At 43.5% G+C, this 27,557-nt stretch overlaps 1 protein-coding gene across 1 annotated transcript in view; it reads right to left on the bottom strand.

The window, feature by feature from the left end:
- The window catches only part of LOC119395025 (serine proteinase stubble), a 50,360-nt gene that overhangs the window by 9,328 nt on the left and 13,475 nt on the right, over nt 1–27,557 (bottom strand). Inside the window, exons 3-6 of the mRNA XM_037662317.2 lie at nt 24,138–24,220; nt 20,670–20,776; nt 14,692–14,966; nt 696–850 (exon numbers count right to left, since the gene is read on the bottom strand). Coding sequence (XP_037518245.1) covers nt 696–850; nt 14,692–14,966; nt 20,670–20,776; nt 24,138–24,220 — 620 coding nt within the window. The remainder of the gene's footprint in view (nt 1–695; nt 851–14,691; nt 14,967–20,669; nt 20,777–24,137; nt 24,221–27,557) is intronic.

Here is a 27,557-nt window from a genome sequence, read left to right as displayed (position 1 = left end):
CCGACTGCTTGAAGAGCTTTGATGTTAAAGGGAAAGCTATAGGTTCTCTTACGCTACGGCGCTTGCGTACAGTTTTGAGAATTTCATTGACTGACATAAGAACCAATATCTCAGACGTAAGAGTCAATAATCCAGGGATTTCTTTTGAAGCAAAGATACTGTAACTAAAACATTCGTATATTTGGCATGCCACGCGGTTTGCCGTTTCAATGTGGCGAAAGTCGTGCTAGCCAAAGTGGAAGGCAGGAGAACATGGGGTCGCTTTTTACAAGATTGTCAGATGGCACTTTTAAGCGAGACCGAAGTGTCTCTATGAGACTAAATAATTCATATTAAATATATCTTCCTGGCGTTTATATAGCCCTCTTTTCACTAGGTGGTGTAAGCGAGTCGATGGTATGTCAAAACGACAACACGGTCATTCAGTATGTGCGACACTAAGTCCGGGTTTTTCGCGGTTAAACAAGCCATAGCTTCTTCAAAATTTTGCAGCCGACCGCGTAGACTTCTGAAATGCATGACAGGATAATTAAATGAGTTGCTTGAATTACTCAATACGTAGATCCAAATAACGAGCCCCTGTAAAACGGTCTAGGAACTTCAACACTTCATTCGCCTGTTCGGTATGTGACGAGTTTTAAATGTGCGGCTAACAGAAAAAAAAAATTCCAGTGTGCCTGACGATGAACACTCGCCTGGCATGAGTCCCTGCCGCCTTCTTCGAAGCCAGCGCACATGAAGATGTTGGGTATGTACTCGTGCCTGCCAGCTGCGAGGAACATGTTCTTGCATTTTTCGTTGCTGACTATCGGCACCTTGACTTCCTGCAGCACAGACGGGAGCACTCCACCTGCGAAAACAATGTGGTATAGGCTTAGTACAAATATTCACAATGAGACAACGACACAAAAAATGAATACTATCGGTAATTAATCTAAGTACAGTGAGATGCTCTTAAAATGAGATAAGAAACACTTAGTTACGTCTGATATTTATTAACCTTACCCTTTGGTCTTTGTGACAGTAAAGTGTTTTTATTGGTTTATAAAACTGCTTTGTCATATCCACGTCTCATCTAGAAACTGGGTAATCTAATGTCTTGTTTTGTTTTTTACGCGATATAAGATTTTGGCATTATATATTATAATGTCGACTGCTCTTTTACCATGGAAGCCTATATCAAGAAGAACATCACCAAAGTTGATAAGCGTATCCGAATGTGACTTAATGCTGCCAAAAGGCACGCTATCCTAAAAAAAGAAAAAAGAACAGATTACGATCAAACAAACGCTAAAGACACCTAACGTATTAAATGTGAAACGAGAGCAGAACTTAGGCAAGGCGGTATTCTCACCTAGATGAAAAAATTAAATAAAATCTCGTATTGGTTAGCAATGTTCCTGTGTTTAAAAGCAGTTTTTAGTAACAATGACTGTGTCTTGAAGGGTAGCAGTTTCTGAATTACGCAAACAGCTTATTTGTACTTTTTTAAGTTGAGATCAAAACTTGCTTCAGTACAAGCCGGTTTCTTGGTCCAAGGTACAGTTTCAACGATCTAAAAGGTGATGTGCATTCATACCTGCGTTACAAGATTTCGAATTCGTTTTTTTTTTTTTTTTGCAATGATATGTTTCATGGCCAATGCAAGTTCCGGTCAAAGCCACTTACAATATTTCACGTTATTGCACAAAACAGAGTGGAATCATCATCATACTTGCAGCAGAAATGTGTACAGCTTATTTGTACTTTTTTAAGTTGAGATCAAACTTGCTTCAGTACCAGCCGGTTTCTTGGTTCAGGTACAGTTTCAACGATCTAAAAGGTGAAGTACATTCATACCTGCATTACAAAATTTCGAATTCGCTTTTTTTTTTGCAATGATACGTTTCATGGCCAATGCAAGTTCGGTCAAAGCCACTTACAATATTTCACGTTATTGCACAAAACAGAGTGGAATCATCATCATACTTGCAGCAGAAAGGTGTACAAGTTGCATTAGAAACGTGTACGAATGTGCATCAGAATGTCGTCACATTCGATGTACTGGATAGCGCGGAATTCTGTGCGTGATACTCCTGTTCCCACATGTTTTTCGTGAGCTGTGAAGTCTTAAATGTCTTGACTTGATTGAAAATGTCTGCTCTTTTAATCATGATATCATCAAGTTGTATTGTTTTACACGGATCAACACAAATTGAATGACATGTTTCACTCAGCCCAACTTAGTTTTAACATGCAGTGTGCCCGTCAAGAGCCACGGCCATTGTAATGTACAGCCAAGCTAACTAGCGACCAAGTTGCAATGCGGGCAAACAACCATTTGCACAATGACCTAAAATTTAAACGAAATGAACGAAGTAATGGGCACAAAATCTATCGTGTTTAACGTAGATTAGTTTGATAGCGTCATCTAGATGTTGAATTAATTTTGCTGCCACACAAAGTTCGTCGACCATACTTGATATAGCAAACGAATGGCTGATGAGAGAGATAGAGGTATAAAAAGCAGGAAAGGCCAGGACGTCAACCAGAATTGAAACAACCGGTTTGCTACCCTGCACCAGGGCGACAGAAAAAGGGGTAGAGGACAGCGGAATGGTCGATGAGGCGGCTGATAGACTTGCTCGCAGCGCCATATAGGACATAGACCAAAGAAGACGGCTTCTTGACACCACACTTATCTCGAATAACGAGTAGTCATTCTCAATACACTCTGTAAGAAAAAAAAAAGAATCATTTGGCTCTTTTTTGAGAGTTCTCGCCATAGATCGGCAAACTCACTCATGATTTGACTCACTCAGACTCAGGTCGAGCCGTGAGTCCGAGTGAGTCCGGTTGAAGAAAATATAAGCTTACGTTTATACTAAACTCTATTCGCACATGCCTCAATGCACTATCGTTCATGCGCCACCTCGATGTTTATTGATCAGAGTCATGAGCTTGACCTACCCCGCAAATTCCTTCACGGGACGTCCTATATAGAAATATCTCGTGTGAGTCGCATATTTCATTCGAAAAAACGTTCTTACTAGGTTGCAACCACTGATAACTCGTATTTGAAGATACAATATTGAAAGCGTATCGTAGAGCACCTGATTATGTGAAGATATTGTCGTTAAAGAGCATTTACAGCATGATCGGAAAAGCTAATTTTACGCCAGCGCACTCATGAGTCGACCTCACATAGGCTCACTTCAGACTCGGGTCAAGCTGTGAGTCTGAGTCTGAGTGAATCTGGCTGAGTAATATGTTAGCGAGCTTTCAGTCCAAGTGAGTCCGGATGAGAAGAAGGTTTAGTGAGTCTGAGTCTAGTGAGTCCTGGTTGAGCAAAATTTAGGTGAGTCCGAGTCCGAGTGAGCTCTCAGAGCAAGATATATTTCTTGAGTGTGTCCGAGTGAGTTCGAATATTTTTGCCGACCTATGGTCACGTGTATGACTCTCTTTAAAAAGACACATGAACTCTCTTGGTAGATCATTATACTTCTCTTCGGAGAGTCGTGTGACCCACAAAGAGTAACGTGCCTCTTTAAAGTGAGTCATGCATATACGTGGAAAATCGGGACTCGCCGAAAAGAGTCGCACATACTCTTTTTTTTTTCTTAGAGTGTAGAGCGCTTATGTGGAAACGCGTTTACGTTTTAGCGCATAGCTTATGGTTAATGTATCCCTCGCGCCTGCTGTACGCACAGGCGCATGACACTCCGAAAAAACATGATTTTGCGTAGTCGGTCAACGTTCATTACACACTCATGAGCGGCGCACAGTCAATTCGGCGCCAAAAATACAAGGTGTAATTAGGCATGTCGTCATGCACTATCAGTGTTACGACGGCATCGGGGTTTTGGTTGTTAGGTATATTCCATTTTACACTGCCTGAAACGAACACTTGTAAATACGACGGAGTGTCACTGTACTGCTCGAATGAAGACTGATGTGGCGTCTCTAAGGTTCCGTACGTATATACGAGGAGAGTGGTCTACCAGCTCTTAGCTCTAAGCGTCTAATAGGACACTATGCATAGTTTCATAGCCACCTCCAACGGCCACGCACATTTCTCGGCTTTTCTAGACTTGAGGCTCAGTGCATTGCTATAAGCCGCGTGGCTGGTATACAAGCGATTCTACTTCAGTCTCCGCGGGCCAATGGTGAGCCTAGCCCGTTAAGGTGTCGCGTTACTAAGCTAGAGGTCGCGGGTTCGATTCCCGGCAGCAGCCTGGCCAGGAATGGGGGATGAAACGCAAGGAACATATATGCGTACTTAGATTTAGGTGCACGTTAAAAAACCCCAGGTGGCAAAACTTATTTCGGAGTTCCCCACTACGGCACGCCTCAATATCAGGTCGTGGTTCTGGCGAGCAGAACCCAGAAATTATTATTATTATGGATATATTATTATCGTTAATTTGTCTTCGTATGTTTGATGTTTCCGGTGTGTGACGATACTTCGATTCTTGACCGTGCCTGATATGCCATGTCGCGTGCCGCTTTGGGGCTGCCGCCTTTCCTGTTCAGAACAGTGTTGCTGCGGAACAGGACAGGACGACTTCACGTTGTCCACAAAGAACGCCTTGCAAACTGGCTGCCGTCTAAACTAGCCACCGATAAATCACGCTTAACAATGGAAGCCGCAGGCGCGTGGCGGCAACGTAGCTACGCCAAGGGGTCCATCGACTTCCTTCTTGAAATAGGCGGTACCCGAGGCTTGTTGTGTCTGTGAGTGGGACGCCGACACGAAGGACGTGGGTATCCGCTGCGAAAAAAAAAAAAATGAAAGTCGGGACGGCTGAGTGAACGCGCGTTCCAACAAAGCGTTGATGGTGACACTTATGAGTACCAACGATTTGCGGTGGCGTTGCCATCCCCATAGATCGTTAACCTCCGGCCCACTCTAGGCGGGTTGATGACGGGCGGTGCTGAACGCTCAGAAAGTCAGTGGAAAGCGCCGATGTCGACTGGTTTGCATCCCTGGGGCGTACCGAGCGGCGTGAACTACGGAGGCTGCTAACAATTGAAAACTGCGCGCTTTCAATCTTCAAAGAACATGCCGACTCAGAGGGGCAAACAGGTGCGTCAACGCATAGTGGTTTAGGGGCAAAACCAAGTGATGTTTACCGCTGTTTGTTTTTTTTTTTTCTGGAAAGTATGTAGGACCCAAAGGAAGCCGCCGAGATGTCAGCGAACCACATGACCAGCGCCATATACGGGGGCGGCATTTCCTTAGCTCCTCTCGGTGTTTCTCATTCGAGAAAGGGTCAGGAAGCCCTGGACGCGTGTGAAAGAGATTCTGAGGGATCAGCACAACGAGGCTCTGGGGTCAGAAGGGGTTCCATGTGCACATTTTGTGCACACCACGCGGCTTTCCTGCGGCGAGGTTCTAAGAGTTCGGGACGGCTGCATTGCACGTTGTACAAAATACTAAATTCTATGAAAAACAAAAAAGAAAGGAACAACAAAGGATATAACACTACACGAATTTCCAAACGACAGTAGATGAATTATACGAGAATTATACGAAAAAAAAAAGAGACTAAGTGTGTAGCTTGAAAAAAAAAGTGGAGTTGGCAACAACTGCTTTGCTGACGTCATCCCACACACCTCGTATATCCATGCGGCCAGTTGCGTCTTAATCGATCACGTCAGTGCTGCGTCAATGAGTTAACACGTACAACCGTATTCTGCCTGAAAGTGTTTGACGTAAAAACCGAAAAGCGAACCAGCATCAAGTATCTTGTGGCACTTAAGAAGTCAGCCACGGAAACATGTCAAATCTTAACCTTGGCTTATAGAGATGAAGCTTTGTCTCGTGCACGTGTGTTTGAATGGCATAAATGGTTTACAGGCGGAAGGGACAGTGTGGAAGATGATGAACGTGCTAGGCGCCCAAGGTCAGCGATTACAGACCAAAACATTGCCAAAGTTCGTGATGTGATACGTGGTGACGTAAGATTAAGTGTTCGTGCAGTGGCGGAGTTGGCAAACTTGGATCGGGAGGCTGTCCGACGCATTTTAATTGACGAATTACAAGGACGAAGATTTGTGCGAAGGTTGTTCCAAAAGTTCTGTCCGATGACCAAGAACAGTGCCGTAAAGACGTGTGTGTGGACATGTTTGAACGCATTGCAAACGGGCCAAATTTGTTGGAACCTGTTGTAAAATGTCATGAGACATGGATTTTTACCGATGACCCAGAAAGTAAGCGTCAGTCAATGCAGTATAAGCCTTTAGGATCCCCAAGACCCAGAGAGCACGCATGTCAAAATCAAAATTCAAGGCAATGTTAGTTGTCTTCTACATTAACGGAATTGTAATAATTGAGTGTATTCCCAGTGGTCAGACTGTTAATAAACAACACTACATTGAAGTACTAAAAAGACTTCGTGAAAAAATTAGGAAAAAAAAGGCCATAGTTGTGGAGTGATTGATGTCTGTTGCACCAGGACAATTCACCCGCTCACATGGCCCTATCTGTCAAGCAGTGTCTGACCAGCAAAAACGTTACTGCGGTGGGGCATTCTGTTCATTCACCTGATTTGCCTCTGTGCGACATTTTTTTTTTTGTTAAAGTTAAATGTTGCTTAAAGGTAACCCATTTTGAAGAGGTTCAGGCAAAAACGGAGAATTTCCTGAACGGCTTCCCAAAAACCTCGTTCCAGAACTGCTGCCAGCAATGGCAGCACAGAATGCAGAAGTGTGTGAATGCTGAAGGAGAAAACTATGCAGGTGATAATGTCACGGAAAACTGATTCTGTAACTACAATGATTTATTGGACCTGTTTCACTTTTTTGTTTGTGTCACACCTCGCAGTCTTCCTAATTAGTATTATCAGAAGTTAACAGCATGTGTTTTCGTTCAAGCGTCGAAATCAATTCTGTAAAAGCTTTTCACGTTTTCCCCTGCGGTCGTCGTTGATGCGGCATGGTGTAGTTTCTCGTATGCCTTTTTCTGGGTTCGTCCTGTAGGATATATGGCCTTGAATCTTTCCGTTATTGCGGTGAAGTGTTTGACATACACAAAGTGTTTCGCCAGACAATTCTTGGACTGGCGCTAGGTACGGGTAGAAGCCGAGACAGACACAGAAAGCGCTATCGCATTCACTGCTCAATTAATACATTTTACTCTAGCATTTTCCCCTACCTCCATTATGCAGATCATAATATAAGCAGAAGTCAGTATAGTGGTCCTTGCAAAACTACTCGAGCGGAGTGTGCAGCATTTGTGGAATCTGGCATCCATAAGCTTCTCACCTTCTATCTTATCATATCTTGTCGTACATCACCCTATCCTATTTTATCCATTATGATGTCCCTATGAATGATGGATTGTACGTGAAGGTTTCTATGATTAAGGCAACTTGTCGCTTGTTTTAAGCTTCGTTATGGGAAAGGTGTGTTGCAATGTAGTACCGCGTTTCATGGGACGCAGTGGGGATGTCACGACTATTTATAGTTATGTATTGTTTCTACCAAATATGTGATAGGTGAGTGCGAAGGACACTTTTTAAGGCCGAGTCAAGCGTGGAACGAATTAGGTACAAAAAATATTTCGTTTAATTAACAGCCTCATTGAACATTATTAGCAAGAAGCGGTGCCACTCTTGCGAATACCGTTCAGTAACCTTGTATGCATTTCCGCTAATATTGAATAATACAATTAAAAATGCTCACTGAGTTGAGTAATAAAAGTTACTTAGTGAGCATATGTCAACAGGAAAATGTGACTTGCTGCGTAATAATATCCGCATTTTCAGGTAATCCGCTTGAAGAGCCCGAAGCCAATTATATGACCATTGGCATAGCTCACATTAAATATGCATTTAATGTCGCCCTGTATAATAAAACATTATTTGAACTAAAGAATGCAAAACAAAGCCGACGGTATGGCCTCTAACGCTAGCTGACATGATTAAGGAAGCGCTCAACCAACATGCACACGTAGAGGCACCGCGTCTGTTTCATTATAACTCCAATTCATTACTCGTCGCCCTGACATCGACGCCACAAGACTTTCGAGCACTCACGAGCCACTGGCACACATTTCCCATCTTGCCGCCGCCTGTGATGATTTTCAGCTGCGAGGACAACAACGTGCTTTGCGGCGAAGCGGCAACAAAAAGAAATGCAGGATTGCAAAAGAAATGCAAAAAGAAATGACGAGGATTTTTATTTGGACCACATCAGTATGAAAAATACGATCCAAACTACTCTTAGGATTACTGTAATTTTTGAAAATACGTAGCTTCTAGTGAAACACAAAAAATTCGGAATCAAAAACTAGAACTAAACAGAACCTCTGTAATAGCGCAAGCGCAGTTTCAAAGCTCAACACTCAAAAATAGATTGTATACACATCTTTATATTAGGCACAGTTTAACAAATACAAGCAAACTTCGAGGGGGCGCCGTGACCGCCAAAATTTGTATGAGCAAAAATCATTTCCCGCAATACTCCATGTGGCACAGGAAAAAGGCACAAATTTTATCAGCAAAATCTGCGATGTGCGAGCGAATCGCGTAGTTTTTTAGCACGAGCGCTGTGAGTGTGCCGATTTGCAAGAGACACTAAGCTAAAACGCCGCGCTGACATAGCAATAAGCTAATAAGGGGCGTTATTTTCCCGTTAGTTTCAACGTAATGACTGCACGGAAATATCCATTTAAACGTCATAGTAGTAATTCATCGTTATCATCAGCAGCAGCAAGGTCAGCATATCTTATGTTCACTGCAGGACGAATGCCTCTCCCATTGCTCCCCATCCGTCCTATCCTGCGCCAGCGGATCCAATTTTATGCATGCAAATTTCTTAATTTCACCGCTCCACCTAATTTCTCGCTGTCCTCAGCCGCGCTTCCCAGCCATTAGTATGCATTCCGACGCTTTATTTGACCAACAGGATCTGTTCTCATGACGTGGTTTGCCCAGGTCTATTTTTCCCTCTTAATATTTACTAGAACATCGACTACCCTAGCTGTTTGTTCTTCGATATATTCTGCTGTCTTCCTATTCTATTACGAGTTACACATATAATTATTCGTTCCATCGAACGCTGTGTGGTCTTTCAATTCCTCTCTATAGTTTCGTTGTTAATCTGCAGATTTCTATACCGTATGGCAGAACTGACAAAATACAATGTTTGTACGCATTGCGCTTTAGTGGCAGTGGTAAGTAGCCGGTCACGAGTTGAGAAAGTGCACTGCATGCGCACCAATCAATCCTTATTATTTGATGAATTTCCTTTACACGAGTAGGCCCCTATGTTGAAATTTGACCTCGATAAACATACTGTTCTGCTGTTTCAAGGGTCCGGTTGACAGTCACGAATTCTCGCTCTTTCACCGGACCACCTGTCATTATCTTTGTCATCTGGATATTCATCTTCAAACCTACTTTGACGCGTTCTCGGTTTAGGTCTTCAATAATTTTTTTTGCAGTTCGTCGCCGTTATTTGTTGAAGAGTACGATCTCTCCTGCAAACCTTAAATTGCTAATACATATATTTATTTCTAGTTCTTCCCAATCTAGTCGTTTAAGTGCTTCTTCTAGACGTGCAGTGAAAAATAATGGAGAGATTTTATCTCCTTGTCGGGCTCAATTTTCGATCGGGATTTTCCAGCTTTTCGTGGGGAGGAGCAGAGTAGCTACGGAACCTTTGTATACGCTGGTTGTGGTATTCGTGTATGTTTCAAGTACTACCTGCCGAAGCAATGCCTCAAGAACCGGTGGTATCTCTAAAGTCGAATACCTCTTCGTAATCTATGAACGCCATATATGGAGGTTTCTTTTATTCGACATATTTCTCAATTATTTGATTATTAGCATGAATGTGATCCATGGTAGGGTACCCCTTCCTGAAGCCAGCTTACTGTCTAGCTTGATTTAAGTGAAGTGCGGCTCTTGCCTTACTCAAAATTATCTTTGTAATATTTTGTACAATGCTGAAAGAGGGCTAATTGGTCTGTAGGTGAAGCCTTGTACGTCTGCCTTTTTGTGCATTAGTAAACTATTGGCGATTTTCAAATTCGATGGTGAATTTGAAGTTTTCAAGCATAACGTGTAGTGCGCCGCAAGCTTCTTAAATATAAAATTTCCTCCACCTTTTATCAAATCGGTTGTTATGCCGTCTCATCTGGCCGATTTTCCATGGCACATGCCGTGGAAAATCCTCATCGGTAGATACGTTTCAGACATCGGTTGCGTGCTCGCCTTTGCTTTCGCTTAAAGTAGGGCGATTTACATTTGGCCTGTACTGTACTTAATAAATGGCCTTAATCACCTTTACAATCATTAAAATTGTGAATACCATTGCTCCTACACGCATTGCGGCATATTCCATACAGTTTTCTTTTAGCTGCCTTGATACTGCCACCCTTTTTTACTGATGACTCTACATCCATGATTTTATAGTTTCGTACATCACTAAGTTTACTTTTATTGATCAGTTTTGACAGCTCAGCGATGTCAATTTTATTTCTTGGTGTAGTCGCTTTGATTTCTTGTCGTTTCTTTACTTGTCTTTAGCGGTTTCAGATAGCTTGTTTTCTTGTTGTTTTAGCTTTTTGTCTCCAGGTTCAACTGCCGCTTCGGAAATTACTCTAGTTACGGTGTCGTTCACGCACTCTGTCATCATTTTCGTCTTGTTCTAAAGGGTTGTACTTGTTGTCATGTGCAATCCTAAATTCCTCTGTTTTTACCCTGATTACATCTAAGCTGGTCTGTTTTGGCGATTAATCCTGTTCTTGCTCTCTTGATAGTTGAGTTTGATCTTGGCCATCACGAACTTATCATCACTGATTTTTCCCTCACTAGCTACTTCTATGTCCCGTATCGTTCTTGGATCCCTGCACATTATGAACTCATCTTCGTTCTCTGTTTCTTTTGTTGGGGCTTTCCTATGTATACTTTCTGTTTAATATGCTAAGGTGGTCATGACGCGGAGTCAATTTCTTTCTGAAAATTCCGCTATCGTGTCTCCCCTATAATTCATAAAGTCGATACCATAGTTACCCATTGCTTCTTCCCTTTTTCGTTTTCGTCCTACCTTCGATTTTCGTCCTACCTTCTCTTTAGTTGATGCTGTAGAGTTCCTCAAAGTTGCCCTCAGTGCTGGGCAGTATCGAAGATACATGTATCTTAGATACTATCTTAGATACTCTTTGTGTATCTTGTATCTGTATCGCGATACGTCTCGCAAAACGTGTATCAGTATCTGTATTTCCAATACATTGAAGAATGTATCGTGTATCTTAAGATACAAGATACTGCGATCGCAATTCCACCGTGCGAAACAATAAACGCTGACTGAACTCCGCTTCCCAATCTGATACTGTTGCCACGAAGCCGCCACAATTAAACTAAAGGCAGTGACACCATTTTATCTTTCCGCCAGAGTTTTCAAGCGAGGGAAGGCGATGAGATCTTAGCGGCCCTATTGATGGAGCAGAATCACGTAGTAGCGCTCGCGTCGTCTCGACAAACCAGAGCGCGAACGTCTACGCCCAACAGACCTTTCGTTTTCTCGTTTTTTTCTTTCTTTTTAGTTGGGTCAGTGCCATGACACTTGGATCTCAGTGACTGCCCTGTGCGACGCACTCCAATGCATGCGGCGTCTTTCGCACAAATTCTGGTACCTCTGTAGTGTCACTATCGAAGTATCTGTGCATCGTTACGAAGTCTGAAGAATGCAAGAATGGGGTTGAATTGTGTTTCGTGGATTTCACACATCGGCGACTTGAAGGACCTCGTGGATGTAATTTTGTCTTATATGCAATGACATTGACTTATATGCAAATAAGATTCTAACATCTATAGAACCACCGGTGCCCATTCTGCATCTAACAGAACAAACATTCAGCTAACAGAAGCTATATCGGCGTACCTCTCTTTTTCTTTTATTCAATGAGTTCTTAAAATCATACTTTGATTGTTAGCACAAGCTCTTTCTAAGCTGTTCTTTTCCATCCCATACATTGCCTATGTGACGTATTGTTTTTTTTTCCCGTCTGCTTACTGCAATATGTCTTTAAGGTACTGCCAAGGTAAGCTCTCTGCTTTGTTAAACTACTTCTAACTGTCTGCGTCATTTCTGCTACTGTTTTTGTACATATATTCCAATTGAGAGAGAAGTATAAAAGAAAGGCGGGGAGGTTGAGTTTACTATTGTGTCAAGGCGATGTTGAGGACAAATATATATAATAATCTGCGCGTGCCTGGAGTATACATCAACAAAAATTTTGCTTACTACGTAGTAAAATAGTGAAATTGAGTTTGCATTATAATAACGTAGATTATTAGGAGCCATCTTACGGATGTTGGCAAAGGGAGTGGGGAGACACTGTTCCACAAAATGATCCGTTCTTCTCATGAGCGTCCCAACGAGCGGTTTTGCGCTATTTTCCATAGGCACTGAATTTTCTGTGGTCTTACCTTAAATGCTTAACTGCCACAGCTATTAGGGGTTACCCGCCGCGGTGGTCTATGGCGCTTAACTGCTGACCCGAAAGTCGCGGCGGCCGCATTTCGATGGAGGCAAAATGCTAAAAGGCCCGTGTTAGGCTTTAAGACCACAGGTTGTCGAAATTTCCGGAGCCCTCCACTACGGCGTCTCTCATAATCATACCGTGATTTTGGGACTTAAAACGCAACAATTATTATTAGCTCTTGAGGGTGCCGCCTGTATCGGTTTCTATGCTTATTCACTGTGTTTGATACGGAACCACTTTTCTATTTTACTAAGCTTGATATATTTACAAGTTTTATAGCGCGGAACTTCTACACAAGGCGCTATAAAATGTGTAATTATGAATTACCAACTAGCCCGAAGCAACGCGTTGTTGATATATTTCTTTTCCTTTTTTTAGGCTTCCTAAATGTTTTTACTGTTACTGATCACCAGGTACTTGAAGATATAGAAGTGTCAATATAGTGGGAATAGCGGCAGTGTCCTGCGGCGCTCTGTGCAACTGTACAATGCGTCTGAGACGCTTCTGGGCTGCACATGTTCTCTTGTAGAAAAACAAATTAAAAAAATTTTCTAAAACCTTGCGCATTACTGAGTACGTCGCTAACGAACGCTTTACGCCAGCAGATAAGAAGAATGTAAAAGTGATTGCAGTTTCATATCCTCTACGTAAACACAATGCGTTTCCAAGAATGTCGCTAGCAGCGTTCTTGCTGCTGTATACCTGCCCGGTGATTCGGTATTGCGAAGACCGTAATATGTTGACAGGCAAGGTAGAACTCCCCAGTGCTATTGGCACCATCGTGCGGATGCTTCTTATTGGAGTTCTTGTGATTAGATGGCAAACCGCAAGCTCGTCGGCAAGCAGAGCAGTGACTGCCACCAATTACAAAAGCTACAAGCAAAAACCGCAATCAGCTAAAGTAACGCCAATAAGTTGTTTCGGAAGAAAACTAATAGCAAGAAATACAAAGCTTTTGAGATATTAACAGACATTTCATTCAAATGAAGCAAAATTGGTGGCAGTGAATAAATTTTCAAGCGAATATTTTTGTGCATAGGCGTTTAGTGCTACATTATCTAGATATATAATAACAAATTTGCGAATGTATCGAAGTATCTTAAGATACAATTGGAATGTATCGTACGGATACAATCGGCGTTGCGGTATCTTGTATCTGTATTTCAAATATTTCTTGCCTGAGTATTTTGTATCGTATCGCGATACAATTGCAAAGTATCTTTGCCGAGCCCTGGTTGCCCTAATATCGTTGTGGCGTAAGAATCTCGCGCCATACTCTCGCTTGTCAGGGAGTCTTCTGTAACAAAGTACCCATCTGTCAGTAATGTCTATGCTTTTCCACTTCTCCGGAACTGCAAAACGTTTAGTAATGCAATTGCATTTAACCTTGATTCACGTGATTCTAATGTCGGTTCTGAATCTTGAGACCTACCCGCACATTGGGTTCCTATGCTCTTGAAGCTATATGTAATGTATGGCGCGACATGCTGAACACTCATGAGCGTGCGTTGACGATGCTGTATGGAGCTTAGCAGAAATGTAGTAGATAACGTCTGTGTAATACATTTAAAGTGTAAATATAACATTTACTTAAGCACGCCATGTAACGAAGGTTATAGAAGAAATGAAGGTGTAAAAAGGAATCCAGAGCCCTTCATTTTCAACCAAGCACCGACAGCGTAGGGTTTGGAAGCAGCACGGCTCCAGTAACATCCCCTTGCGGGTAAGATAGGAATATGCCCTATAAAGAATTGAACCTAAACAAAATTAGAGATTATTTTCGCACAAACATGCATATTTCTGTAATCAAACTATAAACACAAGACAAAATGTTTCTGAGCTGGATTTAGAAAGAGCGATAGAGAAGGCAGCGATAAGCAGTAAAACGTCTGGTTGGTTACAGTACGTCGGTAATAGTGGAAAGGAGAAGGTCAGTGGGGGAAGGTAAAAATTTCATGGGTAAGGCCACCTGATCTGCTAAACCAGTAATAGTCTTGCGCTTGTTTTCTCTAATGAAAATGAGATAAGACATAGCTAAAGCGTGCGTATGAATCAGGCGTGCTGGATTTTCGCCACTGTAGCATAGATTGTCAGTGATTGTCAGATACGGTTGCCTGGCTTCAGAAGCCACAGCTGCCCACTCGCGGGCTCTCAGCTACAAAAGTGTGCAAACGCATGTAATGTCAGCACTGTACCGTCGATCACGTGCGGCGTACCTTCGCTTAGGCGTCCCCATCCAGTGACAGTGGCGTTGCGGCCAATCAGGTCGTCGGACTCGTTGTCGGGTGGCAGGCAGATGGGCGCGATGTGGGGCATGAACTCGAAGGGCTCGTCCACCTTCACCAGCGCCAGGTCGTTCTCGTAGGTGAAGAAGTTGTACTTGGGGTGCACCACCTTCTTCTTGACGCTGCGCTCGGCGTACGGGTACGGCTCGAGCACGCTCGAGAAGTCGTACTCGCCCACCCGGATCCGAATCTGGCTGAGCAGCAGGCTGCGAGAAACACGCGCCGTTGTACTTGAGTTCAAAACGAGTGATCAACATGCATGAGCTGTAAACATAAGCACTTTGTCACTGTACAATAACCAATGAGCCGTATTGTATGGTCGATTCGAGCTTGCGAACGGTTTCTATATGTAGACACACTCGATGCTTGAATTGTGCGTATAATCATGCAAACTGTTTGCGCCCTATAAGCAGAAACTAATACTCTCAACATTACCTCAGAGCTAGTGTGTTAGTACAACTGCTAGTTGCGCTAACAACTGCAGAGTTCGACGAGTTGCCCTACACGTACAAAGAGGAAGAGACGAGTGAAGATGAGAAGGAGCTAATGCGAGATTTCCGACTACTCACAAGCATATAACAGGGCGTGTTTAGCATGTTGTCAGACAGATGTCAAACTTGCAGCTATTGCAAAATATATTTTGACCCCATCTCTCTCTCTCTCTCACTCTGTTTTCTCATCTGAGGTAATGTCTCATGGCGAAAAGACAGGGGACAGGTTCTGAAGACATAAGCGAGTGCGATGTGTCTCTGAATTATTTAAGGGCTATGGAGAATTTTTTCACTTTCTCGATCAATATTTATTTATTTATTTATTTATTTATTTATTTATTTATTTATTTATTTATTTAATACTGCGGACTCATGGTCCATACAGGGTGGTTAATATAAATACAAATACAAAAGAAGTAGCAATGACACAACAACAATAAAGGGTGAATAACGTTATTTTGTAGTTTGATCACATGTATCGGTAAGGCAGTTCCATCCACTAATGGTTCTCGGAAAGTATGAAAACTTAAATAGGTCAGTGCGAGCAAAATATGGGGTTAAAGCGTTTGAGTGCTGGTGTCGGTTGGGCCTGCTAGACAGGGGCGTCAAATACGGGGATGGATCTAGAGCTAGTTTTTTGTTCCAAAGTTGATAAAGGAACTTTAATCTAGCTTTTTGCCTTCGCACCTCTAACAAGGGAATGTCATTGGTTCGCATTAAATCTGAGGGTGAGTCCAACGGGGAATACGTGTTACATATAAATTTGCTACATATACGAAGATTATCTAAATGCACGGCTCTAGCTGTGTGTTTCCCGCGTCCTCCTAAACTAGCAGTTAAGCTCCGAGTACATCTTTAACTCCCTGCCTCCTCGTGATAAAAAAAAAAATGAACGAGACCTAAAACAGCCACTGTCTATATTTCGTACGGTCTGTGATACGGATCATTATTTCAGCAGCACGGCAACCCCAATGTAATGCGGACGACCAGCTTTCTACGCCTTAAAATATGGCCGGTGAACGAGGAACCTTGTTTAGGACGCGACAACCGTTGCGTATAAGTGAGGCTGGCTCCATCTTTTCCTAGGGTATTCTGTAGTAGCGGAAATGGCCAAGGTGGTTTTGACTCTGTAGCAGCGGAATGTACACTACGAAGACAGTTGTCGCACCAGCTGCACTAAGGTCAGGACAATATAGGTACGGTTGTATTGCTTTGTGGTTGCAGCCCAAAGAGACGAGAGTGGAGGTTGCACGTTGCCCAGCAATTTCTATACAGAAGGTGCGGTGTTTTGTTGGGCAACTACAACGCGATGTTGTCTCACGAGTACAGCCGGATCGAGGGTTGCACATCTGCTGTTGCGTGCCGCGTACGTTAGCGAGCGTTTTCAGCACGGTAAACATAAAAACATACGTATTTTTGAGCCAGTCAGTGAACAGGACGAGAGGAAGTTGCTGGAATAAATGGAACATGTCAAGCTGGTGATCCTTATGTAAATATTAAGGCAGTGAAAATACCTGCGCTTCTTGAGGGCGTCTGACTGGGCTAATGCCTTTGACTCAGGGGTGCAGTCCCGCACGCATGCGCGAATCCACCACACATTTTCGTTTTGCTCCTTCTCTGTCGTCTTGTCATTACTCTTTCCCAGTTCCGCAGCGTAGGATAGGTAAACCAGACGTTTTTCTGGCTAGCCTCCCAGCCTTCCGTCTCACAGTTGCGTTCCTGTGGAAGTTTTACTATCAAAGCCTTAGATGACTCGTGAAACTCGAAGATTCGCTATCGGCGGCGTCCACACGAATGATGCGAAAATCATCATCACGTGCTGACGTCAGCACGCCGACACAAATCGTCAAAGTTTGTGACGCCACTATGACGTCATCATGACGGCACTTACAGTGACGTCACATGATGACGTCATCACATCACATCATCGTTTGATCAGAGGTGGGCCGTCCACGGAGTCAGGGCAAAACGAGGTGTGGTGGAGAACGCCTCCGATCCTGGAGGCAGTGCAGTATGACAGTATGTGCAGAAAGCTTTCGCAGGGTGGCGGGGCGGGAACATCGACTGAGAAGAAAAAGAAGATGGCTTTCGCCTTCGAGACGTCTTAGGCAGATGCATGCATAAGGGACCCTTCAAATGTTTTTCTGCGGTTCTACGTGCCAAAACCACGATACGATTACGAGGCACTCCGTAGCGGAAGGTTGAGGGCAATTTCGACCACCCGGAGTAACGTGAACTGAAATGGCACAGTACATCGGCCTCTAGCATTTCGCCTCCATCGAAATGCGACCGCCGTGACCGATATTGAATCAGCGTCTTTCGGGTCAGCAACTAAACACCGGAAACCACTGCGCCACCGCGCTGGTCCTTATGAAATTTATAAAACGACAGAAAGTTCAGCAAAGTTTCAGCAAGAGCTTGCTGAATATAGGAACCGACAAGCCCAACAACATGCATTACTACAGAAAATCCACCTGTTTGGAAGGCACGAAATAGCAAATTTTAGAAAGATAGACCTCAAACGAAATAGATGAAAATATTTTGTCGGCACGGTTATGTTTAAAAGGATTATTTGGGTATTTTTAAGACACGACAAAAATATATTTCCATCTTTTTTTATTTTGTTGTTACCAATAGTACAGCGTTGTCACCATTAGACTCCTGAGCTGATATTCTTTTTCGCTAGCTTTTAATGCTTTTAGAATTAACCTTCGAAAAAAATAAAAATAAAAGAAGGAAATGATAGAGAGCCGGCAATATATAGGGCTCAGCAGTTTTTCTTGCCTCGGCATGTGGTCTTTCCAATGCTCACTGTGTTGATGGGGGATGGGTGTCATGAACTGCAAGAATAAATTTTTTCCTTTTATACTTTCAATAACCAAATGTGTATTTATACATTTCAACAATATGTCGGACCACAAGCTGAGTGACACCTATCGAAAGAGAAATGTCAAGTGCCATTTCTGTTTCGAGTAGATACCGTGAAGGAAAGAAATAAAAAGTGGCTGTGTAACTGTGATTAAGATAGCGAGGGGTCTGTGCTCAAAACCGGGCAGCCCCTCGGACAATTCCTCTTCTTTCAAGCGGTTTATCGGCGCTTCTTCATTGCCGCCAACCGTAATTCTCACTGAATATGGGCTCTCATTTGCAGCCGCTTAAGAGAAGTATATTAACCTATGTACTAACCTGCAGCATTGAAACTAAAGAAAAGTTGTGCATGAGACTAAGAACGTAACTTTTCCCTTCAAATCTCTTTTTTAGTTTGTGTGCGTGTGCTCCATCGTCTCGCTGCCTGCCCACCAATCTCAAGATGTGAGCCCCGCCTTTGCAGGAGCTTCGCTGCATGGCTTCTAGAGGGTTCGGAGAAAACGACTCACACAAATCCGACGCACCCACGACACTTCTCCAAATACACCTGTGCAACTTACAGTGATAAATGAGTTTTCGTTTTTGATCATTGCTTACTTTATGTACAAGTGTGTTTTATTTTACGCGCATCGCTCAACGGGGTTCTCATCTCATGAATCAGTGCGGCTGCTTGAATGGTGCCGCTATCTCGCGGCAGTCGAGAGAACTCTTCTCGCAGCAGGCAGAAGGCAAACCGGTTCATTGTCGGTGGTGGCAGGAACGTACGTGCGGCGGCGCTGCTATCGGCGGCCGAGCGCTACGGAAGCCGGTGGGAGCGGCGATTCAAATCTGCTCGTTCCTACGCGTTCGTGTCAACCGAGGCAGCGCGACAAAGTGGAGAGAAAAACGCGAGCGACGGATACTGCGATAACACGTAATGGATGTAATCCGGACCCCTCGTGCATCAGGTCGTTGGTCTCTAAGGGGCACAGCGGCTCGCGGGACGCCGCGTGAAATGACGTCATTGCAGCTGCGAAACGTCGAGTTTTGCTTCCGTACCCCTTTGACATCGGTGGCTCTTTAATCTATCGTGCACGCGTGGCTCTGCGACGCAAGAAAAAGCAAAGAAAACATCGCTGCAAGGTGTGCGCAAGATAAGCGTATAATGGCCTCGGCAGTATCTCTTGCGGTTCCATTTTTATCGCTATGCGATCCTGTCCGCTACCGCGGTGCGCTGCCTGCATGCCAGAAGAGCGTGCGCCGTGGCAAGCCACGCATGCGCACACTGGGAGTCGAAGGATTGGGCAACTATAGCGGGTCGTGCAACGCCCACCGCTGACACTCCCTTATTTCGATGGTTTCTCGCAGCGGAAGTGGTATTTAGTAGGGAGTGCAAACGCTTGAGAAAAATGACGGTGCAGTTTACTTTTCCATTGCGTTATAAGATCAGCTTATGCACGTATTTTGCAGGATTGTGCCCATTGGAGAAGTGCAACGCTGCCTCATCGCCTCGATTACTTAAATAAACTGGCAATAGTTCGCGCAAGACGTACTGGTGCGCCCGTTGATTAGTCACGATGGGTTATGGCAGTGCATATCGAAACATGGGCGACAATGAAGGATAGGCAATATTTGTCTATCCGTATGTCTTGTCCTTCCGATGTGCGCTTCCACATGCCATTAGTATTCAGTGGATTACTGGAATAATACGTAATGAACGTTTATAATATGCAGATCCGAATTACGTTTGAACTTGGCCAATCCCTATGCAATGGTGATGTCGTGACGGCTGACAAAATTAGCTCCATTTGCGGCTCAGCTGTTCACAACGTCTTGAAGCGAAATACATTGCGCCAGTAAAAGTAAGCCTAACATTTGTTCGACATTTTTTACTATGGATACCTCAGCTAATTACGTGAATCCCCCAGTGGCAATACGCCACTCCGTAAGTGATTATTCAGCGTATAACAAGAACCAAGCCAAGCCGCATTGTCCATTTGAGTGTGAGTGATTTGTGGAAAAGTCGAACTGAAGACATGGAACTGTTCCGTGCGTTTGAATCCACTTTTGTACACAAACGCGTGCACACGGAAACAAACAAATGAAAAAAATAAGGACGGTATTAATAAAACCCAAAGGGCGCGAACCTTTTGACTTTTTGTGTGTGGATTAAAGTATATTATACTAAACGTATCGTTGACGGAATCTGATGGAGCACCGAATACTCCCTGTTTTAATACTTATGCGCGTCCACCTCGCCAAACGGTGTTCTGAAACTCTATGCCATCGTGTACATTCCTTCTGTTGCGCGAATTGCACACTTCTTGAATGCGGAAGCGACTATGTGCAGCAGCTGCGGCCTTTATGTTGCAAAGTGATTCGACAATTCGTGTGAATTTTGTTGTAGGTTGTATCCACACTCGACCACTATTGAACTACTCACAGAACGAGCATAATGGCGGTGAGCGCTGTGCTAAATCTTGTGACGTAAGGAAAACGTTTTTATACATACAATATAACCTTATATCATGTACACGTTCACGTTATAAAATGACAGAAAGGTCACTGTACTCATCCACGCAATGCCCAGCCGTGGCGATCCAGTATTTGTTCAGGATGGCGCCTCCGCAGCGATGAGTGCTTGAGAAGCCGAAGAAAGACGTCCTCCGCACGGACACCTGCAGTCATCGTGAAATATTTTATTAGGAAAGCTGCATTTGTTTTTTTCTTTCGCTTGCGACCACCGCCATTCCTATACTTACAACCGAAGTAATGGGTGCTCACGCGAGTGATGCCCAGTCGTCTAAGAATGTCGCACACTACGCTCTAAAAAAATAATGCGTGTTACTCTCTATGGTGATTCCAGACTTGCTTCATATATGACTATTTTTTAAATATACACATTAATACTCTTTTGGAAAGTAGCACCTCTCTACAAAAGAACTCTAAAAAAAAGAGTTAACGTGCATCTTTAACGAGTATTGTGTATGAGCAAGTCCAGACTCGCCAAAAAATGTAATAGGTAATTTTTTTTCTTAGTTGCAACCAGCTTGCGATATAACACGTGTTCCTGTTATCCTTCGTTTTGTTTCTTCTGATTGTTCCTGTGTTATACTTCTTTTTTTGTAGTTACGCATGTTTTGTGTATTACGATTGCTCATTCTTTAGTTTTGTATTTGCTTTTTCGAAGTATCCGTGCTGCTTCTTTTCTTACAACCTCAATTGCCGCACCAATGCTAGTGCCAGGCCGACGTGTCTTTCCCTTTGGCTTTTTCCCTGCGCAATAATTTCGATAAACTGCCCTATATTCTGGGTGTATTCTTCCTTTTGTGCATTTTCCCTTTACGCAATGTCATTTGGCGACCTGCAAGGTTTCCACAATAAATAAATAAGTAGCGTATTATATCTGTCCGTGTACGATGACCACCAGTTTCTTGTGCCATTTTCCCTGCGGGTTTGCGGCGCTCATTTGCAGCTACTGACTGATTTAAGCGAAAGCGTCTTCCCGAACAGAATTCTGGTGGCAAAAGCTTTTAATATGCATGTCATGTTTACGAGGCGTTAGGGTCCTTAGATGGCACCGGCTACTACGTTTCACGTAACGCAGAAAATAACGAAGGCCTGGAACCCGAAAAAACACACGCATGAAATCGCATTAACACTTACGAACTAGTATATATCAGTGAAACATTCAGTCTTAACGTAATTAAACAAAGAAAAGAACACAAAAAACATGAAGGCCAATTGTACTTGCAAGAATTATGTTCGTACGAAGGGGGGGGGGGGGGGGTCTAAAATATATGCTCATATAGGGAAGGAAGGAGGGGGCGTTACATACTGCACAATAATTTTTGTCAGCGCTGAATGCCCGGCGTGTGTCAAATATGAGAGGAGGGTTCCCCCTCTGGATCCACGAGTGGCTTTTAAGCACCTCTAAATTTACATTAATTGCGTATGGCAAGAAATGGTGGTGGCGACGTAATGAGAGTGCGGCTGTTAAAGTAGGTTACATTTTTAGCAGGCTTGGTGATTCACCGACATGCTTACTGATCGATCGATGGACAACTCTTCACAAAAACTGCGATCCGACTGAACAGCTATATATAGTTACCGTTAATAAAAACTGAAAACTATCTTTCCAGAAAGGCAGCAGACCGACATAACTTCACGGTTATGCAGGCATGTCACCTTACAGGAGATACCGAATGCGCAATTCTGTTTAGAGGCACATATGGCGGCAACGCAATCTATCAACGATCTCTCTAGCATTCCTGTGGTTACATCAGGCACAAGTATTCAGGCAAAATTATAATCGATAAAAAGGAAGAGGGGCATATGCTTCAATTTATTTCGCTTGCCCAGATTAGCGCTAATCGGAAGTGGATAACTCTGTTATCTGACATTTCTTGTTTCCAGCAGTTGTTTTTGGGATGCTGTTACGAGGATGATGATCTTCGCAACCCCTCGGCACCATACATTTCGTTAATTCTGTCTCCCGTGAAGTGCGAGGCAAGTTGTAACAATGTGTCGTTAATCTGAGGAGCTTTCAACACTCGTATCAAGGCTTATCAGAAATCGGACAGACACGTGGCCACCGCGCTTTCTTCATTGCGTTAGTTTGCCTTTTAACTTACCGCTTGAGTTAAAAATGCTTAAAGTACGGATACAACACTCTCATTGTATCTTTATATTCCTGTCGCTTAAGATATCCGGACCCAGCATCCGTATTAGATTAAGTGTAATCGACCTGCACGTACATGCTACAGAAAAAAAAATCTAGTGGTTCAAAGCAGGACATTGCATAGCTCCTTGTTCATCGAAGTCTGCAGCGAAGATTTATGAACGAGCTATCCATACGCATGCCTGATCTCGTCACGGCATGAGGTTAAGGTTTCTGACAAGAGCTCCTGACAAGCTGCCAGGACCTCTTGTGTCAGTGTCCTGTTGGCGCCACTTGTTCAGTTCGCTAGATGTAGGGAATAAAGGTAAATATATTATGAATGGCATCACTAGAAGACGGGGCTATTTACTTACAACACTCTAATGTATGTACGTACGTTGAGCTACGGGCTGTTGACGCCGTACGGCGACGTGACACTGGAATGGTTAAGCTTAAATACGAAAGCGAAATAGTTGGACGAAAGGAGTGACTTATCCTGTGTGCTCTATAGATACGCAACAATGATCAACTAATCACCGGCTAAAGTCAACCTTGCGTGTTTTCTGCCCCACCTCTAATCCGCAATGTTCCCTAGTTTCTTAAGGTCAGTGCTATGACGAGGCACAATATGACTTCCTCTCGTTCTCGTTTACATAAAGTGGCCCGCTTGTGCGTATCTGTAGTCGGCATCACCAAGTTGCGCAACCTGAAGCGCAAGCAAGGTAGATTGCACTAGATGTAGAGACCTAGATCTAGTGCACTATATCAAGGTCTAGAGGGCAAGCGAGTGAGAATAGGCATAGAAAAATTAAAAAAATTCTTAGGACATTATTTTTAAATTTTATGCTCTAGCCAGTTTGTCACGAATTCAGTATGCTGCGGGGAGCTTTCGGAGATTCCAACATTATTTTAGCTACATTAGTGTAAATGAGCTAAACTTCTTCTAATACTGCTTTCTTACCATACTGAAACAACTTTATGTTCCTTTAGTGCAAGGCTCCAACGTATGAGCGCTACACGCCTAATGTCAGCTTGAATTAGATAGAAACAGGAATCTACGTCGCTCTCAACGTAATTTATGCTACCAGAGTCGTTGACGCCTTGATATCTCGAATTACTTGCGGCGTTTGTTATTTTTTACGCGGTACGTTACTTGTAGTGCATAAACGTCTCTGCACAAATTGCTGGAAGGGAGTTATTCTGCGGTTGGTCGGCCATAGAAACACGACAGAGAGTCTCGTGTCACTAAAACGTCGAAGTCATTTTCTTTGCTTAAGTTTTTGGCAGCCATTGATCAAATCGGTCATGTTATTCTTATTAAGACAATTTCGTCTGATTATATCATCACCACTTTTGCTCCCTCTGCAGAATTTACGCACCTGCCATGGCCATGCTCCGAACGCCGCACTCTTTCCTCCCACGACCTTGGTTTGCGGCAGAATGGACGGGACACCGCACTCCCCTGTTGAAGTGCAGAAAAAAGAGCGTCAGTACAAGATAACGTACGTTCATTTTCACGGTACAAACGTGACGACATCATTAGAAGGCTTATACGTCCCCAATAGAAGAGCAGTTTACTTTACACATAGGTTTCTTTGAGCCAACTCATGACCACCAGATGAGCAAGCTGCAAATGAATGATCAAACGGGCAATGCTTTACTCATAGCGTTCTCGTTACTAATCCTGCCACCTACTAGCGGGGAGATGGATCAGTCTTGCCTAATTGTTAGAGGCGACGCAGGTTATCCGCATCGCATTATGTACGTTTCTGTACAGAATAAGGTATAACTATTGGAACAAAATGTGTCGTCTCCCTGTATGACACATGAAAAATGGAGGACGTTGAAACGGGAGCAGTAAACAATTACGGTTGAATTGAATTCTTCGTGGCGCAGCACACCCTTGCAGCTTACAATCGCAGCTGCACGCTTGTTTATGTTGCGTGGAACTGCTAGCACGCACGAAGCTGGATGATAGCGCTGGTACTAAGGAAAATAGAGATTCATCAATTCTTACACGCAAGAACAGGAAAATCGAACACGTTACGATATATTGGTACTTTTCCACTTCTGAATGCGAAGAACACAGTTGCCATTTATGTGCTGAAGAATGTGACGTACTTAAGGTATTCTACTCTTGGTATTTACACAATGCGACACGGTCACTGCATTGGGAGAAGCCTTTAGCAGGGTGTTAGATCCTACTTCATTCTTAAATTAAATCTGGAACATGGAAAATTATCAGTAAGGCAAACTTTAAAGCGACTGGAGCATGTATCATGCACATGAAAGTCTGACTTTTGAGTTAAGCTATCAGTGAATAGATATTTATACCTGCGTTTCTACCTTTATAGAATAGGGAACAAATAATCTTACCAGAAAGCAAAAACACATTTCTGATATAAAGATTTCGGCGGCATAACGTTTCGAATGGTGATATTGTAATACCTTCTATTGCTCGCTGTATACTGGGTAGCCGGGCAAAAAGGAAAAAAAAAAAAACAGGAAAAAGAACACGCACGCACGTACGTAGCCCTTCAAATATATTTGCTGCATTGTGTCGAAGTACGCACACCCTTTCCGTCATCCGAATCGCGTTATTCATCTGAGCAATCTCCGGCCACTTCCGACTAGCATCCCAACCATTGTTGTTCAACATTTTCCTATGAGATATCTAACCGAATGGTCAAAGGTATATACAGGGGCTGTTCCGCAATGATACTGCGTCTGGTAAAGAGAATTGAATTATCCGATCGATACATACTTAAATTCTTCAAAATACAGTTGAAACTCGATTTAACAGCGATGAGGGTGCTCGAATTATTTCGTTAAATCGGGAAATTTGTAAAATCGAGGAAGGAATTTCTCGGTGCTTCGAAATGTAAAATTATAACGTAAGATCGCCCAAAAGCTACCGCGACATTTATTTTATTTGCCCCTAATACACGCCTGCGCTTGGGAAAAGTCCACCAGGGCAGCCCGAGCATGAATTCCTCCCACATCCGGGCGGTACCCGCGAGGTAGACGGCCGCGTGAAACTACGACAAGCTGTGGATATTCAAAAACAAGGAGAACGAATCCAGTTGATGTGCGAGCAGGCAGAACAAGAAGGTTCTAAGGAGACGTTCAGGGCCAGCTAGCTGTGGCCAGGGTGTCGGAACGAAATGTTTTTCGTTTCGGTTTTAGTTTCGTTCCACCGCAAAAAGTTCCGTTCCGTTTCTGTTCCGGAACGAAAAAAAAATGTTCCGTAACGGTTCGTAACGTTTTTTTTTTAATGCAAAAATTTGAAGCTAAGGTAATCGTAAAGAATATTGCATTTGTGATGTAGTTACTTGCCCCCCTCTTAGGAAAGTGAGACAAGGGTGAAACACGTTCCACGCCTGCGCGGAACACGCAGCACAGTCACAACTAAAGCAGGAAGAGCGGACTTTGTAGAGCCCGTTGAAGAGTCTCTTGGGGCAATAACACAAGTACACATGCAAGGTACCTACTACGCCCTAAATCATCCCAATTTTTCTGAAGTAGACAAGTTCCCACTATGCCATTTTAGGGGCGAAAAGGGAATTTTTATTTTTCGTCTATAAGTACAAGGCACTGGTTCCACACAAAGTACGGTTCCACAATCGATTTGACACTGGGTTACATTAGCACAGGCAGGCACGTAGGCAAGGGGGGGGCCCGGGGGGCCCGGCCCCCCCCCCCCCGAAATTCGTCCGGCCTTCTATATTCTCGGGCAACTTTTGTGTTATTTTTGCCATGGAAATACTTTCTTTCGAACAATTAGGCCTTGGGCCCCCCCCGAAAAAAAATCCTGGCTACGTGCCTGGGCACAGGTTCCACAATAAAGTCACACACAATATTTCACATTTTCACAGTCAATGTTTTAGCACTCATCACACCACAAGACATGGCAGTGGGATTTAGGTAGTTCGTAGACCCTATATGGGGCCACAAGGGGCGAAGCTCCTTAAAGCGGCAGCCGTTCGTCCCTCGTAGTCGTAGTGCGTAACCAGTCGTAACGCTAGTACCAGATCTTGACCTCCAAGGTGGTGCCGGTGGGAGATTTTTCCTGTGCGTTGTTGAACAATAAAAAATTCGCAGCGTGCGCGTTAACTAAAAGCCGAATTCTTCTGTCTCTCATTCCCCATTAGCAGCCATTGGCATGTTCCAGTAGGAAACGTTAGTTGAAGTAGAAGTGTAAGTGTTAGCTAAAAGCCGACTTCTTCTGTCTCTCATTCCCATTAGCAGCCATTGTTTACCTCCAAGGTAGTGCCTGGTGAGATTTCTCCTGTGCGTGATTAAACAATAAAAATTTTGTTCAAAACGCCGTTGATTGATGAAATAAACCAACTAAAGACGCCAGATGTTTTCTAAAAGCAAAACGAAAGAACGCCAGATGTTTCTAAAGCAAAACGAAAAGACGCCAGCTGCTTAACGAAAGACGCCAGATTTTTTCTAAAGCAATGGTTTTCTAAACAATGAAAATTCACAGCGTACATGTAAAATTAAAGTGAGCTGCAAGTCGTCATAACTCTCATCGTACCTTTAGTATAAACGCGCCCGATCTCACGTCGGTGATGATGTACTGGGCAGAATTCACGGAAGATTCACGGTTTACCGATGAACCTCCGCAGCTTCGCCCACTGATCATCATTCACTCCGTGGATATGCTGTGATTTTTTTCGTCATTCTTCGGAGTCTCGTGGTACACGCTAGAGTAAGGCATTATGTGCACTTTGTGCTGTGACTGATGATGATAAAGAACTATGGCTGAGCACTTTGCAGTGGGTGGGAAGCAG

This window comes from Rhipicephalus sanguineus, chromosome 5 (assembly GCF_013339695.2).
Source record: "Rhipicephalus sanguineus isolate Rsan-2018 chromosome 5, BIME_Rsan_1.4, whole genome shotgun sequence".
Lineage (NCBI taxonomy): Eukaryota > Metazoa > Arthropoda > Arachnida > Ixodida > Ixodidae > Rhipicephalus > Rhipicephalus sanguineus.
The sequence above is the reverse complement of the archived record's forward strand: the minus strand, read 5'-3'. Positions and strand labels throughout refer to the sequence as shown.